This window comes from Mesocricetus auratus, unplaced genomic scaffold (genome assembly GCF_017639785.1).
Source record: "Mesocricetus auratus isolate SY011 unplaced genomic scaffold, BCM_Maur_2.0 Super-Scaffold_100010, whole genome shotgun sequence".
NCBI classification, from domain to species: Eukaryota; Metazoa; Chordata; class Mammalia; order Rodentia; family Cricetidae; genus Mesocricetus; species Mesocricetus auratus.
The window spans coordinates 48,713,305-48,729,057 of record NW_024429194.1 but is presented as its reverse complement, the minus strand read 5'-3'; the positions used below and the strand labels follow the sequence as shown (position 1 = coordinate 48,729,057).

Sequence of the window (15,753 nt, the reverse complement as noted above, 5' to 3'; positions counted from 1 at the left end):
TGGGGCTTTCTTTTGTAACACAGACTGTGAGTCTGTCAGGATCTTTGTCAGCTACACAGAGACATAAAGAGGTTGCACAACAAGATTGCTCAGACAGTTGGTGACAGAGTGGCGGGATGACTGCAGGAAGCTTTTGACTTTCACTCACCCACATTTTGGTAGAAATCTGCTCCCGATTCTATAGGAGCAACGCTGATCTAGGTGGAGGTCATTGGGAGATGTTGAGGCATTTGTGGGGCCTGAGTGAGAGTACATGGGACACAGCAAGGAATGTTCTTATTAGGAGGGGAGGAGGTCAGTTCTGATGGAAATGCTGAGGTTTCTTGTAACCAGCAGAGATCCCAAGTAAACAGAAGGTAATTCGGTGTGCTTTGAGGAAACTGGGTAGCCAGGACAGCTGAGGTAGGTCTTGATTCAGTGACTTGTGACTTCACAGGCCTGAGACAGAGCTAGAGGATTGGGCACAGCCGGCAAGACCTTGGGCGCTGTGTTCCCCCCGGATCAACACTGTGTGGTGCTTTGTTTTCCAGAGGCGACGATGTTCTGCACATCCTGACTGGCGTGAACCATGATGTGAGCAGTAAAGATGACAGGAAGAACATGGGGAAGCAGATGCCTCAGCCCATCTTCACACTGCGGAAGCAGCTCGTCTTCCCGCCTAACTGACGTGCGCCCTACGCGGTCGGCATTGTGCCAGTCTGTGCACTTTTGTTTGGGGGAGTGAGCTTTAATTTATTTTTTATGATTTCTCTTATTTTGAGATATTATATCACTTACCTCTTCCCTTTCCTCCCTTCAAACCTTCTCACATAATCCTCTTTGCTCTTTCAAATTCATGGCCTTTTTTTTCATTAATTGTTGTTACATGAATATATATATGTGTGTATATATATATATTCTTTTTCGAAAATACAACTGGCTCAGTCTGTATACTGTTACTTATGTGTCTGTTTTCAGGGCTGACCATTTGGAATTGGACAATGAATTGGTGAGCTCTTCCCTAGGAAAGACTGTTTCTCCTACTCTCAGTATTCCTTAGTTGCCTGTAGTTCTTTGTGAATGCCTTTAAGTTCTTTTAAATTCTAAGCAAATCTCTGTCTTTGGATGAGTTCTACCAAGACCATGAAGACTATACAAATCCCTGCACTGCATATCACTACACCATTAAAAGACTATTAAAAGCTGGATACCATCCCCACTTCCCCACCCCCACCAACCAGATTTGTAGACCAGGCTGACCTCGAATTCACAGAGAGCTGTCTGCCTCCGGTGTGCCAGGGTTAAAGTCATACATCACCATGACCCAGGTGGAAAGTTGAGATTTGAAGTCCAAAGCAGAAGCTTGCTCAGTGGAACATCAGTTCTAAGTAAGGTGGGACTCTGAAGCCAGGAAGGTTGTCACTAACCCTACTGGCTCCTACTTACTAGCTCCATGTCTGTTTGACAGAACATTTGATTTCTGTAAACATTAGGCTCCACATCTGTAAAGTAGGAGCCATGAAATTCCTTGATCAGCAAAGCCCTTGGCACAGGCTTGGTATGTGCTAAGCCCTCAGGTGGCACCCTGGTCATTTTACTGCTTCTTCCTAGCTGAAATGGATGTGTTCCCATGCTGATATCTTGGAAACAGGGATTGTATTCATTATTTCTGTGGTTGCTGGTGGGTATCAAAGCCAGGTCAATGTTGGTCGTGATGTGTAGGCTCTTGTGTCCTGGAACAAAAACCTCAACAGACAATGGCAGTTTGTAAGCTAGAATATACTTCCAAGACAGCAAGTGGGCCAGCAGGAAGAGGGTTACACACATACGGGAGTGTGAAGTATGGTTTAGGGGGGTAATGACTTTCAAGTTGTACGTTTTCATATTATTTATAGCAAAAGCACAACCATACACAGTACAAATTTTCTGGACAAAACAGGGTAGTTGTGCATATGGACTCAAAACTACCATGACAGAATGCACAAACCCGTGCAAGCTCAAGCCAAAGTGGCAGCATGGAGGTGAGGAGGCGGGCAAGAAGGCTGTCAGTATCCGATGGCTGCTAGGAAAGGGAAGGAGAGCCGGCTGTTTGTGTGTTCGTTAGGCCAGTCACACTCCAAGAGGGCCCACTCCCAACAAGTTGGATTCCATGGGTTTACAAAAAGGAAAACCTGAAGCTGGCTGTGTGGGAGAGAGTGAATCTGGGACAAGCGGGGGAAATTCTATATGAAATTCTCAAAGAATTAATTAAGATGTTTTTCCTGTGCAGTTCTTCCAGGTTAGTTTTCATTTCAGGACCCTAGTTCTGAAAGAATCTCTCTCCAGGGTAATATCCTGACCAATTGAAAGCCCTTCAGATGGAGAGCTGTGGAAACGAGGGTGATGATAAAAAGAAAATGCTCCCTTGGATTTTTGGAGGGAATAACTTTAAAATAGCTACATAGATCAGTTTGCTTGGTACAGTTAGGCTGGACCTACTTGGCTGGAGTGAGGAGGCGGCTCAGCAGTTAAAGTATTGCCAAGCAAGTATGAGGCCCTCGGGTAAGATCCCTAGAGGTCAGGCTGACGCTCCTACAGCTCCAACACCTGGAAGGTGGAGAGGGATCCCTGGCGCAAGCTGTTTAGCCAGACTAACAGTGTCTGGGGCTCTGGGTTCACCTAAGAGATCCTGCCTCAATGATGAAGGTAGAGAGTGACTGAGGAAGACCACATGTGTACACAAAAGCATGTGTACCCTTACACGTGTGCTTATGCGTGTGAACATGCATGCAAGCACCTCCCATATACATACACATGAGAAAAAGTTAAACTTATTAATTTTAATATTGTTGTTCTATCTTCAGTAAATATATGCAACATTCTCGTTTTTAAAAACTGTGCAAATGAGGGCTGGTGAGATGGGTCGTTGGGTAAGGGGGCTTGCTGCCAAGACTGACGACATGGTTTGATCTCTGGGACTAACGTGGCAGAAGAAAAGAATTGACTCCTGTAAGTTATCTTCGAATTTCCAAAGCGTACTCTCTCACTTACACATAACATAGGAATGGATAAATAGATGTAAACGAAGTTTAAGTAAAGCTGAGGCCAGTCGTGGTGGACCACAACCTAACATTTGAGAAGAGGCAGGAGGGTCAGGGATATAGTGCTATCCTCAGCTACAAAATGAGGCCACCCTGTTTCAAAAAAGGGATAAAATGATTTTTGGTAGTTTATAGGTAACTTATGGATTTTAAATTATTGTACTTCTAGTTAGAGGTCCATCAGAAAATTATATTTTTCTTTCTGGAAGTCTTTTTTAATTTTTATTTATTTATTGAGTCAGGGTTTTACTGGGTAACAGTCCTGGCTGTCTTGGAACTCACTCTGTAGACCATGTTGACCTCAAACTCAGAGATCTGCCTGCCTCTGCCTCCCAAGTGCTGGGATGAAAGGTGAGTACCACCACTGTCTGTCTTCTGGAAGTTTTATAAAAGAAGACTTTTAAAAATGTCTTATGGGATAATAATATTAAAACAAAACTAATTTTAAAAACTATTTTATTATGAAATTCTCACAAATATACAAAAAGTAAGGAAAGTAGTGGTTGCATGGCGACAGCATATGTCCTCATGCCACTTCAGTAGCTGCCTGTGGCCTGTCCTGACTGTGTCCCTACCTGCCTGCCTCAGGGGGACTGGCTGGAGGCCCATTAGAGTGGAGTACTTTTACACCTGTGTATGTTGGAGACCCAACTGTCTCTAAAGATGAGGAACTTTTTAGATACTAAATAACAATCAATATTCAAAATTCCCCAATCTTGCAGTCTTACAGTTTCAATAATGATCTAGCAAGATCTGTAGTTTGAATTTTGTTTCTATTTCAAATTCCATAAATACATAGATTTTTCCTATATTTTCATATACTTTTTTAAAAAAAGAAACTGAGTTTGTCCTACAAATTGTTCTTTGGTATATATTTTACTGGATATGTATCAATAGAATGATCTATTTTTCTGTGACCTCCTCAATAAACTGTCAGTGAGAAGAAAAATCTGTTTTTAAAAAATCGAATACATTGTAAATTGACCTTCCTGTTTCTAGGGGATGCTTTTGTTTGCTTCTACTGTGTTTTTGTTTTTTTGTTTGCTTGACAAATGGCATGTCCACACAAGGGAAACATTCAGCTCCTGTTATTGGCTTCCACCACTGTCTACACTCAAAAGGAGCACTTCCACAAAAAACCCAGAATTTGACTAGGCAGTGGCAGTATACGCCTTTAATCCCAGGACTGGGGAGGCAGAGGGAGGTAGATCTCTGAGTTTGAAACTAGCCTGGTCTACAGAGCAAGTTCCAGGACAGCCAGGGCTACACAGAGAAACCCTGTCTCGAAAAACCAAAAAACCAAACAAACAAAAAATCCTAACAACAAAACCGAAACCAGGATTTGTTTTTTAAATTGTAGCGACCCAACGCACCCAAATGGCTGGAAATCCATGAGTTTAAGAAATGGCATGATCAGATATGGTGTGGCTCTGAGTCTCCCACTGCAGCGGTAGCATGCTACCCGTGTGATGAGTTCCCTCGTGTCCACCCCCACTCCCTTTGTAGATGCCTGCCCTGTGGGTGTTTGAATTCTCATGATGATCAGAGACAAGGTAGTCATCAGCTACTCTTCCAGAGTCATCGGGCTAAGGCATATAGTGTATCAGAGAAGAAATGTTTTTGGAATTAAATCAATGAATGGTCTTGCTTGCTATTTTCCCTCGGGAGACAAGAGTCACACCTCAAAAATGCATCATTTAATAAGAAGTCCCTTCAAACCAGTATCTGATCAAAATATATAAAAAGCAGAAAAAAATATAGTACATGGCCCACAGAACAGGACAGAGAAAATTACATTTTCATAGAGAGTCACCATGTAATTGAGGTAAGAATTCTGGAGAAAGCAAATTGTAAAAAAGACAAAAATAAAGGCAGAACAACTCATCTGCATCTCTCCAGAAAGCCTCGCGGCTCTGCGGGCAGCGTTGCTGCGGGTCCAGCCAGGGAGCACAGTGTTATCTACGGTGCTTGCTTCTTGTTGCTGTTGTGTTAGGCAGAGTCGGGCTCATGCACATAAGGAATGGTGAAGGCTGACTTCTCAGATCTTTCTTCAGACATTTCCTCACTCTTGGTCGCGATCTGTTGCCTATAAAAAAGGACAGTGCAACCAGGCGTTGGTGGAACATGCTTTTAATCCCAGCACTCAGGGGGCAGAGGCAGTCTGATCTCTGTGAATTCGAGACCAGTCTGGTCTACAAGATCCAGTGCCAGGACAGCCTCCAAAGCAATACAGAGAAACCTTGTCTTGAAAAACAAACAAGCAAACCAACAAACAAAAAGAGAGTGCATCACTATAGCCTCAAAGGGTAGATGGGATGCAGGGTGTTTGCCGGTGGGTCGGACAAATGTGGTTTTCTTCCTGCCGGAAGCGGGAAGAAAGCAGGAAGCAGTCTCTGTCATCACAGCAGTTGCTTTAAATCTGATGAAATGTGGAGCATGGGTGATCATACTCCTAGTGGAAATGCAATGGGAACTATCTTATCTTCTATGTTAGTGATTTAAGAGGCCCCGTCAGAGGCTGGGGAGATGGCCCAGTCTTTAAAAACACTGGTTGCTTTTCCAGAGGGCCCAGGTTCAATTCCCAGTACCCCATGGTATCCCACAACTGTCTGTAACTCCAGTTCCAGGGGATCTGACAGCCTCACACCAATGCATTTTAAATAAAATTGAAAATAAAATTGTGTGTGTGTATGAGTGTGTATCCAGAGACACAACACACTCTAAATAAAAAATGTAATTAAATAAAGAAGCCCCTTCAGAGAATAGTGGCTCTAATCGGCAGCTGGTCTCAACAGGAACCAGAAGTGCCAAATCTGAGAGTTCAAACTCTTCAAACAAGCCTTTGTCACAGGACAAAGCAGCTCAGAAATCCATAGGCAAAGTACTCATGTTTTACACAAAAGCAGACTCAAGGGAGAGAATTCTAGATACATCACAGACAGACAGACACACTGCCCACCTCAGACTAGCAGTCTACCTCCATGGTAAGTGTGTGTCCAGGCACAGTTCCATGCCTCCTCCCAAATGATCAGGATTGTGACATCTCCAGGCAGGAGACCTGGTGTGTCTTGACTGAGTCCTCACTTGGACAACCTCCGGCTCTGGGAGGTGACTCAGCCATGGCCTCCTGAGCAGCGGCACCCGTACCTGAGGCAGGTGTTTTCTTCTGTCAGGGTCTGTATGGTATACTTATACTTTTCTTCAGTCTCAGCAAGCTTCGTCTGGAACAGCTTCTCCAGATTTCCCAATATAGTTTTCTAAAAGATAAATTTGAGCAGCTGTCTTCCCCCAGAGCCCGGGGGCCAAGGCTCTTGGGCAGAGCAGTGTGGTGCTCTGGCTTCCTGTGCAGTCCAGTCTTCTCTCTGTTTGAACTCACCTCTCTCTGGAGCTCCAGCTGGCAGTGGTAGAGGTTCGTGTTAAGTGTCTCCAGAACGATAGTCTGTGCCCGCAGCTCAGCCTCCAGGATCTGCACGAGAGAAAACTGCCTCAGCACGCCATGCTGATGCCATGCCGCTGAGACAGGAGAGGACGGTTTCCTCTCTGGGACACTTGGAATAGAACAAAGTGTGCCAACTTCAGCTGCTTCCTCTTGTAACACGTACAGCCTACCAGTCACCATGCTGCCATTTCTGTCCCCTTTCTCCCCTGTACCTGGCACTGGAGCCTCACTGCTGCCAAAGCGGCCCTCTTCAGGGCGCCAGCAACTAGTCACAGGGTCACCAGCCATGCATTCATTCACGGTCCTTTTATTTTCATCTGTCCGTCCATCCATCCATCCATCCATCCATCCATCCATCCATCCATCCATCCATCCACCTATTTTGGCTTGTTGAGACAAGGTTTTTCTGTAACCTTGGCTGTTGTGGAACTGTAGACCACATTGGCCTCGAACTCAGAGATCCACCTGCCTCTGCCTCTTGAGTACTGGGATTAAAGGCATGCACCACCACTACCTGGCTAAAGATTTATTTTTAAATATAATAGTTTTATTAACTTTTGAGAATTTCATACACGCATGTAATGCATCTGATCACATTAATTTCCCACTTCTCCCCTAACTAGATCCACATCTGCCCAACTTTGTGTTCTCTTTTATCACAAAGGTTTGTGAGCATTTAAAGTTTAAATTTTGAAGAAATACAAACATATTCAGTACCCAACAAGGTAAGTGGTGGTTTGAAAGAAAATGGCCTCCAAAGGGAAAGTGGCATTATTAGGAGGTGTGGCCTTGATGGAGGAAGTGTGTCACTGTGGAGGTAGGCTTTGAGGTCTCATATATGCTCATGCCACACCCAATGAGACAGACCACTTCCTGTTTCATGCATGATGTAGGACTCTCAGCTTCTTCTTCAGCTCCATGTCTGCCTGCATGCCACCATGTCCCACCATGATGATAATGGACTAAACTTCCGAACTCTAAGCCCCCAATTAAATGTTTTCCTTTGTAAGATCATGGTGTCTCTTCACAGCAATAGAAACCCTAAGACAGTAAGCTACTCAATGACCAGCACCTACTAAAAACTCGGCAGGTTTGCAAACAAAATAAATCAGAATAGAAACAGACTCAGATATTACACCTATAGTAGATTTAATAGAGAAGCTCACAAGAGCTGGTCTCAGAACACATAAGAACTCCCTAGGTCTTGAGTCTGCCTCCTGTACTTGTAGGATGCTATAATTTGTTTGGCCCTTACATTGCTGGCCCTGCCTGGACTTGAAGATAAGATTTCTTCATGACATCTGTGCAGTGACTCATCTTTTTCTCAGGCATATCCATTCTGGATACAAATTAGATTTTCAGAGAAAAGGGAAACACAAGTTACTTTTATATGACAGATTTTTTTCCATCTGCCTTCACAAATGGCCTTGTGTGTCTCAGCAGAAGGGAACCCTGCAGAAACTGTCATGTGCAGGGTACACCCAAAAGAGGGCTTAGGGACAAAGTTCTGCAGAAGACATTTGGAAGATTCAGGCTCAGAGGTAAAAACATGATGTCCTGTAACTCAAAGTCCTGTGTTTTCAGCTTTGCTAGACACAAAAGTTATTCAATGTTGATGACCACCCAGTAGATTGCTGATGTATTTATTCACAGCTGGCTCTGAGAAAGGCTGCATGTGTTTTACATACAGTCCAAGATTTATTCTGACTTATTGAGTCTAACACTTAGATTTAGGTGCTCCACTAATTTTACTGGTTTGGGTAAATTTGTATTTCATTTTCCCAAGAGGGTATCATTTGCAAGACACTAATTTCATGGCAATGCTTACCTCCTTGGATTTTTTCAGCTCCTGAATTTGCAAGACATCTTCATCATGTTGTTTGATGAGCTCCTGAAAACAATTTTATTTGGAAAGGTCACCACTGAGGTTCTGGATATTCTTTTAGAGAATTAAGTATTTGGGAATATAACACTCACTGAATTTAGGCTTTATCAATGGAGATGTGGCATTTTGAAGTAATATAATGAATATCTTACTTAACTTCATCATCTCATATATATATATGTAATGACACACACATTATATGCCAAGCTCTAAAATTTACACAGAAATGCAAATTGATGAAGAAAAATAAAAGTCATCTTGGAAAATAATACCAAAGCTAATTAATAAGTAAAATCAAACAACAAGAGGACAAACAAAAAAGCAAAGTCAGACTATCTGTACTAAGTGACTCTAAATTGCACCAGGACAACGCGTTGTTGGCTTGAGTGTAGATAAATGGTTAGGTGGTTAATAAAGTGGGAAAGAGAATCTTATCCTTCACTCCAAGGACATCAAGACAACTCAACAAGGAAGGAAAATTTCTCTTTTCAGAAATGATGATGGAATAATTGTATATCCATATAGAAAAATGGCCTATGCCTCTGCATCATTCAACACACAAAAATTATTCAACGTGGGTCATAGAATCAGAAATGCTAAAATTATAAAACTTCTCAAAAGAGAATATATTCATGGCCTTATGTTAGGCAACAGTGTTACAGGGAAGACAGAAAAACCTTTTAACTATAAAAAAAAGTTTGACAACTTGTCTTTCATCAAAATTAGAAATTTCTGCCCATTGAAAGATAACATTTGCAAAATGAAAAAGCAAACCCACAGGCTGGAAGTTATTCTTTGCAACATGTAAACATAATATTTGTATCCATATCTTTTAAATGATAGAAGAGTTGAACAGATTCATCAAAGAAGATAGTAATATGTCAGTGCTACACCCTCCCATCTGAAAAACTGGCCGATGTGTTTAGTCATCAGAGAAAATACAAAGATAGTGAAATGCCACTTCACAGCCACTAGAACAACCATAACTAAAGATGGAATGCACTAGCTGCGGAGGATTTGGTGCAGTCAGAATTCATGTATTTAAGACCTAAGAGTAAACAAACCTCTGCTGTGGAAACCCATTTCCTATGTGTACCCTGGAGCTCTAGTAGTACTTCAAGATAAGTAAGAGGTGATGTCTATAGATGCTTTGTTCAAAAGTTAATAAATGGAAATAACTGAAATATTCCAAATCAGGAAACCAATAAGCACACTGTATGACATTTCTACGAAGGAATACTCCTGATCCGTGAGGAGGAACAGCTGGCTATGGTCTCATGCTTGCAATCCTAGTGCAGGGAGGCCAAGGTAGGAAGATCAGGAACTAAGGATCAGCCTGGGTTACACATCAGTTGGCGTCCAGCCTGGGCAACACAGAGAGATCTGTCTTAAAACACCTTTCAGAAGGAATTTATGAATATGAAATACAAATGAATCAATTCCATGCATGTTATTTTGAGGGGAAAACTATACATAGAAGGGCATAGCCGCACAGTTTTGTCTACATTAAGTTTTAAAACCCAGAAATCTAGCAGTGCTGCTTCTTGGCTAGTTTGAGTTTGCTGGGCCAGGTATGCAATGGGGTGTGTTCACTGTTTCTCCCCCCCTCAACTGGTTCCTGAGCAGATGTGGGCCCAGGACTGTCCTGGTGCCCCTAGGTCTTCTACTGCTCTCATGATGCCTCCTTTGAGGGCAGGGCCTGAGGCTGGAGGTGGGAGTGACATCTGTGCCCTCACTAGCCCACCTCTGGGGTGCAGCAATCCCGTCATGCTGCAGTGATTTCCCCATGGCCATCAGAGTTTTCTATCGGGCGAAGGTAGTGGCAAGAAGGATGAGGAAGCTGGGGGCAGAGATGAGGCTGATTCAGTGGTGGAGATGGGGAGTCTGCAGGGGATGCAGTGATGGATTCCAGGAAATGTACAGTCAGAGGATGGTCAGGACTGAAGCTAGGGCTTTCCACACCCTGACCCCACAGGAAGCGACACCTGCTGAGAAAAACTACAGGGCTGTCCTAAGAGAAAGCTTGGGGTGGAATCTCACCAACCGTGAAAGGGAAGGAAGTGGAGAGACATGAAAAAAAATAATTACTAAAGAGAATCATAAGGAAACAGAACAGGAGAAATAAAGAGCAGGAAGGGAAAGGAAGAAACAACTGTTACTAGATGTTAATATATATTTGGGCTTTATGGAGACAAGGTCCCTCTCCATAGTCTTGGCTGTCCTGGAACTCACTCTGTAGACCAGGCTGGCTTCGAACTCAGAGAGATCCTCTTGCCTCGGTGTCCCTACATGCCTGACTTGATAGTAATAAATATTAAAAATGAATTTTACTAGTAGAGAGAAAACTCAGCAAAGAAACCAGAGAAAGAGTCTGCACAGAAAGGCAAAGGGATAATATTAAGTGTGAGAAAAACAGCTGAGGGAGCAGGGCAGTGGTGGCGCACACCTTTAATCCCAGCACATGGGAGGCAGAGGCAGGCGGATCTCTGAGTTTGAGGCCAGCCTGGTCTACAGAGCGAGTTCCAGGACAGCCTCCAAAACAATACAGAGAAACCCTGTCTCAAAAAACCAAAAATCAAACCAAAACAACAACAACAACAACAAAAACACAGGTGAGGGAAGGGAGAAGAAAGGAGGAGAAAATGAACAATTACAAATCAAACGGAGGAGGAAAGGGAAAGTGGGGGAGTTAAGAGATGGCTGGAGAATGCCATACCTTAAACTAAACTGAGCTGCAGTTAGCTACAGAAAATCAGTTGAAGGCTCATAGGTCTCCACAGTGGAACCCAGGTCCTGAGCCAGTCTGTTATTACAGAGTTTGAGACTGCAGTAAAAGGACTCAATCTGGGTCCTAACTCGCCAATATGTTGATATTGCTAGCAGGACACCAACCTCTGAACCAGAGGAGCCTGCCGTGCAAAGGGAAGTGAGAGAAGGACTTTTAAAGGTGAAAACCACCAGAAGACCATGGGTATCTGCACAAGAAAGCCAGTAGTTATTCTGCTCTGCCAAGATGAGGCAGCCAAGGTAACCTCAAAACAGTCCTTGACTGTCTGCACTAGAAGGTTCCAGAAAGCAGTCAGTCATATCATAACAAGCAGATGGTCACAGCTATACATTTCTGGGTGGGGGTAACTGGGTCAAGGTTACTGGGAACTCATCTTCAAGGGGATAGAGTCAGGAAACACAAATGGATAGTGAGTACCAAGATGGACACCTAGCATAAAATGGAGTTTATTTAACCATCACACTGTCACACTCTGCTCCACAGAAGCCCATCACAGGCTCCTTCCAAAGAAACCAAGGGTCTGTCAGGAAGAGGACTACCCAAGTCATCGTCACTCTGGTGGCTCATAAGGATACAGTGACCTTTGCCTTGAAACTGGGCAGAGTTCAGAGACACTGTGTGGGGAAAATAGTGCTCCTTTATCTGGAGCTATTTTGACCTAAAAGTCAGAATTATAAAAACTTGCTCAGTTGTGTGATGATTAACAAGGCCCAGCTTTTGTCTTGATATTCACATTGTTCCTTAGAGGGTCACTGAGGGTATTTTCTATGTTTGGTTTTTTTTTAAATAAACTTTTAAAGGTTGATTTTAGAGTGTTGCAAGGATGACTAGCAACTGTGTTTGCGTTTATTTTATAATAAATTATGCTATCACAACAAAGCCAACAGTTGGGTTTTTTTTAACAAAACAAAACTAATGATAAATCTAGTCCATGGAGGTAGAAACTGAAAGAATGGTTATCCGGGGACAGGTGTGATGGAGGTGGGCTTAATGGAAGAGGAACTGGGATGATGGTTAGAAATGCACACATGAGTGAAATAGTCAAAATATCCCAAATATTGTAAAACTCGCCATTTTACATGACAAGGATGGAGGAACCTAAGGAAGCTTATAGCTTGTAGATGTAGAAGTGATCCCAGAATGGTCCTCGGCACTGGTTGCCTGATGGTGACTATAGTTGCAAAACTCTGCCTCTCTAAGGCAACTACATGTGATGCCAGCAACCCTTTAGTGCACCCCAAAACTCAGACATCTGCCATGTTAAGTGTTTGGAGCTGATATTAACACATCTTTGCTTAGTTGGAAAATCTTGTCTAGAACTTTCTTATTGGTTAGCAGGTGTATGAATCTTCTCTTACTTTAACTCTTGGGTAGCTATTTTCATTTACTAGGTGTGGTCCACGACCAAATTGGCTTGACTAGTTGATGCCAATATATTTTCCTTCATCTATAGAAAGGGCTGGGGTGGTACAGGAATTCAGAGATGCAACGTTGGCAAACCATGGAACTTTAGAGGTTTTACATGTGTGGTATACTGTTATTTCCTGATATTTATAACTTTCATTCCCCAAAACCCATGTTAAGAGTACTGGCTAGAACAACTGGAGACATGGGGACTGCGAAAGGCGGATCCTATCCTGACAGGATTCAGCCCCCCCCAGAGACTGCCAGCACCATTGTCCCTTTCTCCACTCACAGGGCTTTAGAAAGGCTTGGGCCTGTTTGCAGCCCACCTTCAGGTGATCTGCTCACAAGTAGCCGAGGTCAGGGTACTGCACACTGCAGCTCCCCAGCCCGCCCAGAGGCTACCAGTGTCCAAGACTCATTCTCCACTCATGGGACAGGCGAGGGTCTAGCCTACCCAGAGACTGCCAAGGCCCTGATACTAGGCCGGCCTCCATCCACTCCAGAGGTACTGGACCAGCTCCCACCCACTGGAAAGGAACCGTGATCACGTACTCACCAGGAGAGGAAGAGACTCCTTCTGTACCCACAGGAAGAAATGATGGGACTGAGACAATATAAAAAAACACCCAGCAACAGAAAAACCAATATGACACCGCAAGAGACTAGAGATTCTACACCCTCAAGACCTGAACAGCCCATTGCAGATGAGAAAGACCTTAAAAACAACTTCATGAAAATGATAGAGGCCCCCAAAGAGGATATGAGAAAATCCCTTAAAGAAATGGAAGAAAAAACAAGCCAAAAAATGCAAGAAATGGAAGAAAAAAAAGAACCAAAAATGCAAAAAATGCAAGAAATAGAAGAAAAAACAAATCAAAAAATCCAACAAATGCAAGAATGGGAGGAAAAGACAAAGCAAAAATTGCAAGAAACAATTCAAATAGTTCAAGAGTTGAACGCTAAAATAGAGACAATAAAAAAAGACAGCCTGAAGGAATGCTGGAAATAGGAAAGCTGGGCAAACAGTCAAGTACTACAGATGCAAGCATAGCCAACAGAATACAAGAGATGGAAGAGAGAATCCCAGGTGTTGAAGATAAACTAGTGGAAATAGACTCATGGACCGAAGAAAATCTTAAATCCAACAAATCCCTAACACAAAATATCCAGGGAATATGGGACACCATGAAAAGACAAAACCTAAGAATCATAGGTATAGAAGGTGAAGAAAACCACCTCAAAGGGGCAGAAAATATATTCAACAAAATCATAGAAGAAAACTTTCCCAACCTAAAGAAAGACATGCCAATAAAAGTACAAGAAGCCTACGGAACATCAAATAGAGTGGACCACAAAAGTAAGTCCCATCGTCACATAATAGTAAAAACCCCGAACACACAGAATAAAAAAGAATATTAAGAGCAGCAAAGGAGAAAGGACAAGTAACATACCAAGGCAAACCTATCAGAATCACACCTGACTTCTCCATGGAAACTCTGAAAGCCAGAAGGTCCTGGATAGATATTCTACCAACACTAAGAAACCGTGGATGCCAGCCTAGACTGCTATACTCAGCAAATCTCTCAATCACTATAGATGGAGAAAACAAGATATTCCATGACAAAACCAGATTTAAACAATACATATCCACTACCCCAGCCCTACAGAAAGTTCTGGAAGGAAAACCCCAACCCAAGGAAGTTAACTACAACCAGAAAAACATAGGCAATAGATAATCCCACCTTACCAACAGCCAAAAGAAAAAAAAAGAGGTGGAAATCCACATATAATTCCATCAACATCAACCATTCCATAACAAACAAGAATGAGCAATCAATGGCCATTAATATCCCTCAGTATTAATGATCTTAACTTGCCAATAAAACGACACAGGCTAACAGAATGGATTTGCAGACAGAACCCATCCTTCCGCTGGATACAAGAAACACACCTCAGCCTCAAAGACAGACATTACCTCAGAATTAAGGGATGGGAAAAGATTTTCCAATCAAATGGACCCAAGATACAAGAGGGGGTAGCCATCCTAATATCTAACAAATTAGATTTTAAACTAGAATCTGTCAAAAGAGATGAAGGAGGGCACTTCATACTCATCACAGGAGAAATACACCAAGATGAAGTTTCAATTCTGAACATCTATACACCAAATACAAAGGCATCCATGTTCATAAAAGAAGCATTACTAAAACTCAGATCACATATAAAGCCCCACACACTTATAGTGGGAGACTTCAACACTCCACTTTCACACTTGACAGGACAATCAGACAGAAACTAACAAAGAAGCAAAGGGACTAATAGAAGTTATGACCCAACTGGGGTTAATAGACATCTATAGAACATTCCATCCAAATAAAAAAGAATTTACCTTCTTCTCAGCGCTACATGGAACCTTCTCAAAAATCGACCACATAACTTGGCAACATTTCAAACATCAACAGGTACAAAAAAATTGGAACAACTCCATGCATCTTATCAGACCACCATGCATTAAAATTAGAATTTAACAATAACACAAATTGCAGAAACCCTAAAAAAATCATGGAAACTGAATAATGCACAATTACACCATTCCTGGGTCAAAGAAAAAATTAAAAAAGAAATTAAAGACTTCCTAGAATTCAATGAGAATGAAGACACAACATAGCCAAACTTATGGGAAACTTTGAAAGCAGTGCTATGAGGGAAGTTCATAGCACTAAGTGCCCACATGAAGAAACTGGAGAATAGTCACACTAGAGTGCAACTGAAAGCTCTAGAACATAAAGAAGCAAACTCACCCAGGAGGAGTGGATGCCAGGAAATAATCAAATTGAGAGCTGAAATCAATAAAGTAGAAACTAGGAAAACAATACAAAGAATCAGTGTAACAAAGAGTTGGTTCTTTGAGAAAATCAACAAGATAGACAAAACTTTATCCAAACTTATGAAACGGCAGAGTGTGAACATGCAAATTAACAAAAATCAGAAATAAAAAGGGGTAATATAACAATGGACACTGAGGAAATCCAGAGAATCATCAGGTCATACTTTAAAAACCTGTACTCCGCAAAATCTGAAAATTTAAAGGAAATGGACAATTTTCTGGCTAGATATCACTTGCCAAAATTAAATCAAGAACAGATAAGCAATTTAAATAGACCTATAACTCCTA

General features: G+C 42.3%; 2 protein-coding genes across 9 annotated transcripts in view; one reads left to right on the top strand and one right to left on the bottom strand.

The window, feature by feature from the left end:
* The window catches only part of Casp8 (caspase 8), a 31,611-nt gene extending 30,515 nt beyond the window's left edge, over positions 1-1,096 (top strand). For 2 of the 3 annotated variants that reach the window (XM_005070606.4, XM_021227444.2), the window contains exon 9: positions 531-1,096. In XM_005070606.4, coding sequence (XP_005070663.1) covers positions 531-666 — 136 coding nt within the window. In that variant the 3' untranslated portion in view covers positions 667-1,096. The remainder of the gene's footprint in view (positions 1-530) is intronic. The other variant, XM_013113645.3, reaches the window with a different exon arrangement.
* A 3,645-nt stretch (positions 1,097-4,741) lies between these two features.
* Positions 4,742-15,753, bottom strand: part of Flacc1 (flagellum associated containing coiled-coil domains 1) — a 31,725-nt gene continuing 20,713 nt past the window's right edge. For all 6 annotated transcript variants that reach the window (XM_040753550.1, XM_040753548.1, XM_040753553.1 and 3 more), the window contains 4 exons: positions 8,327-8,389; positions 6,436-6,525; positions 6,207-6,316; positions 4,742-5,145 (listed from right to left, as the gene is read on the bottom strand). In XM_040753550.1, coding sequence (XP_040609484.1) covers positions 5,049-5,145; positions 6,207-6,316; positions 6,436-6,525; positions 8,327-8,389 — 360 coding nt within the window. In that variant the 3' untranslated portion in view covers positions 4,742-5,048. The remainder of the gene's footprint in view (positions 5,146-6,206; positions 6,317-6,435; positions 6,526-8,326; positions 8,390-15,753) is intronic.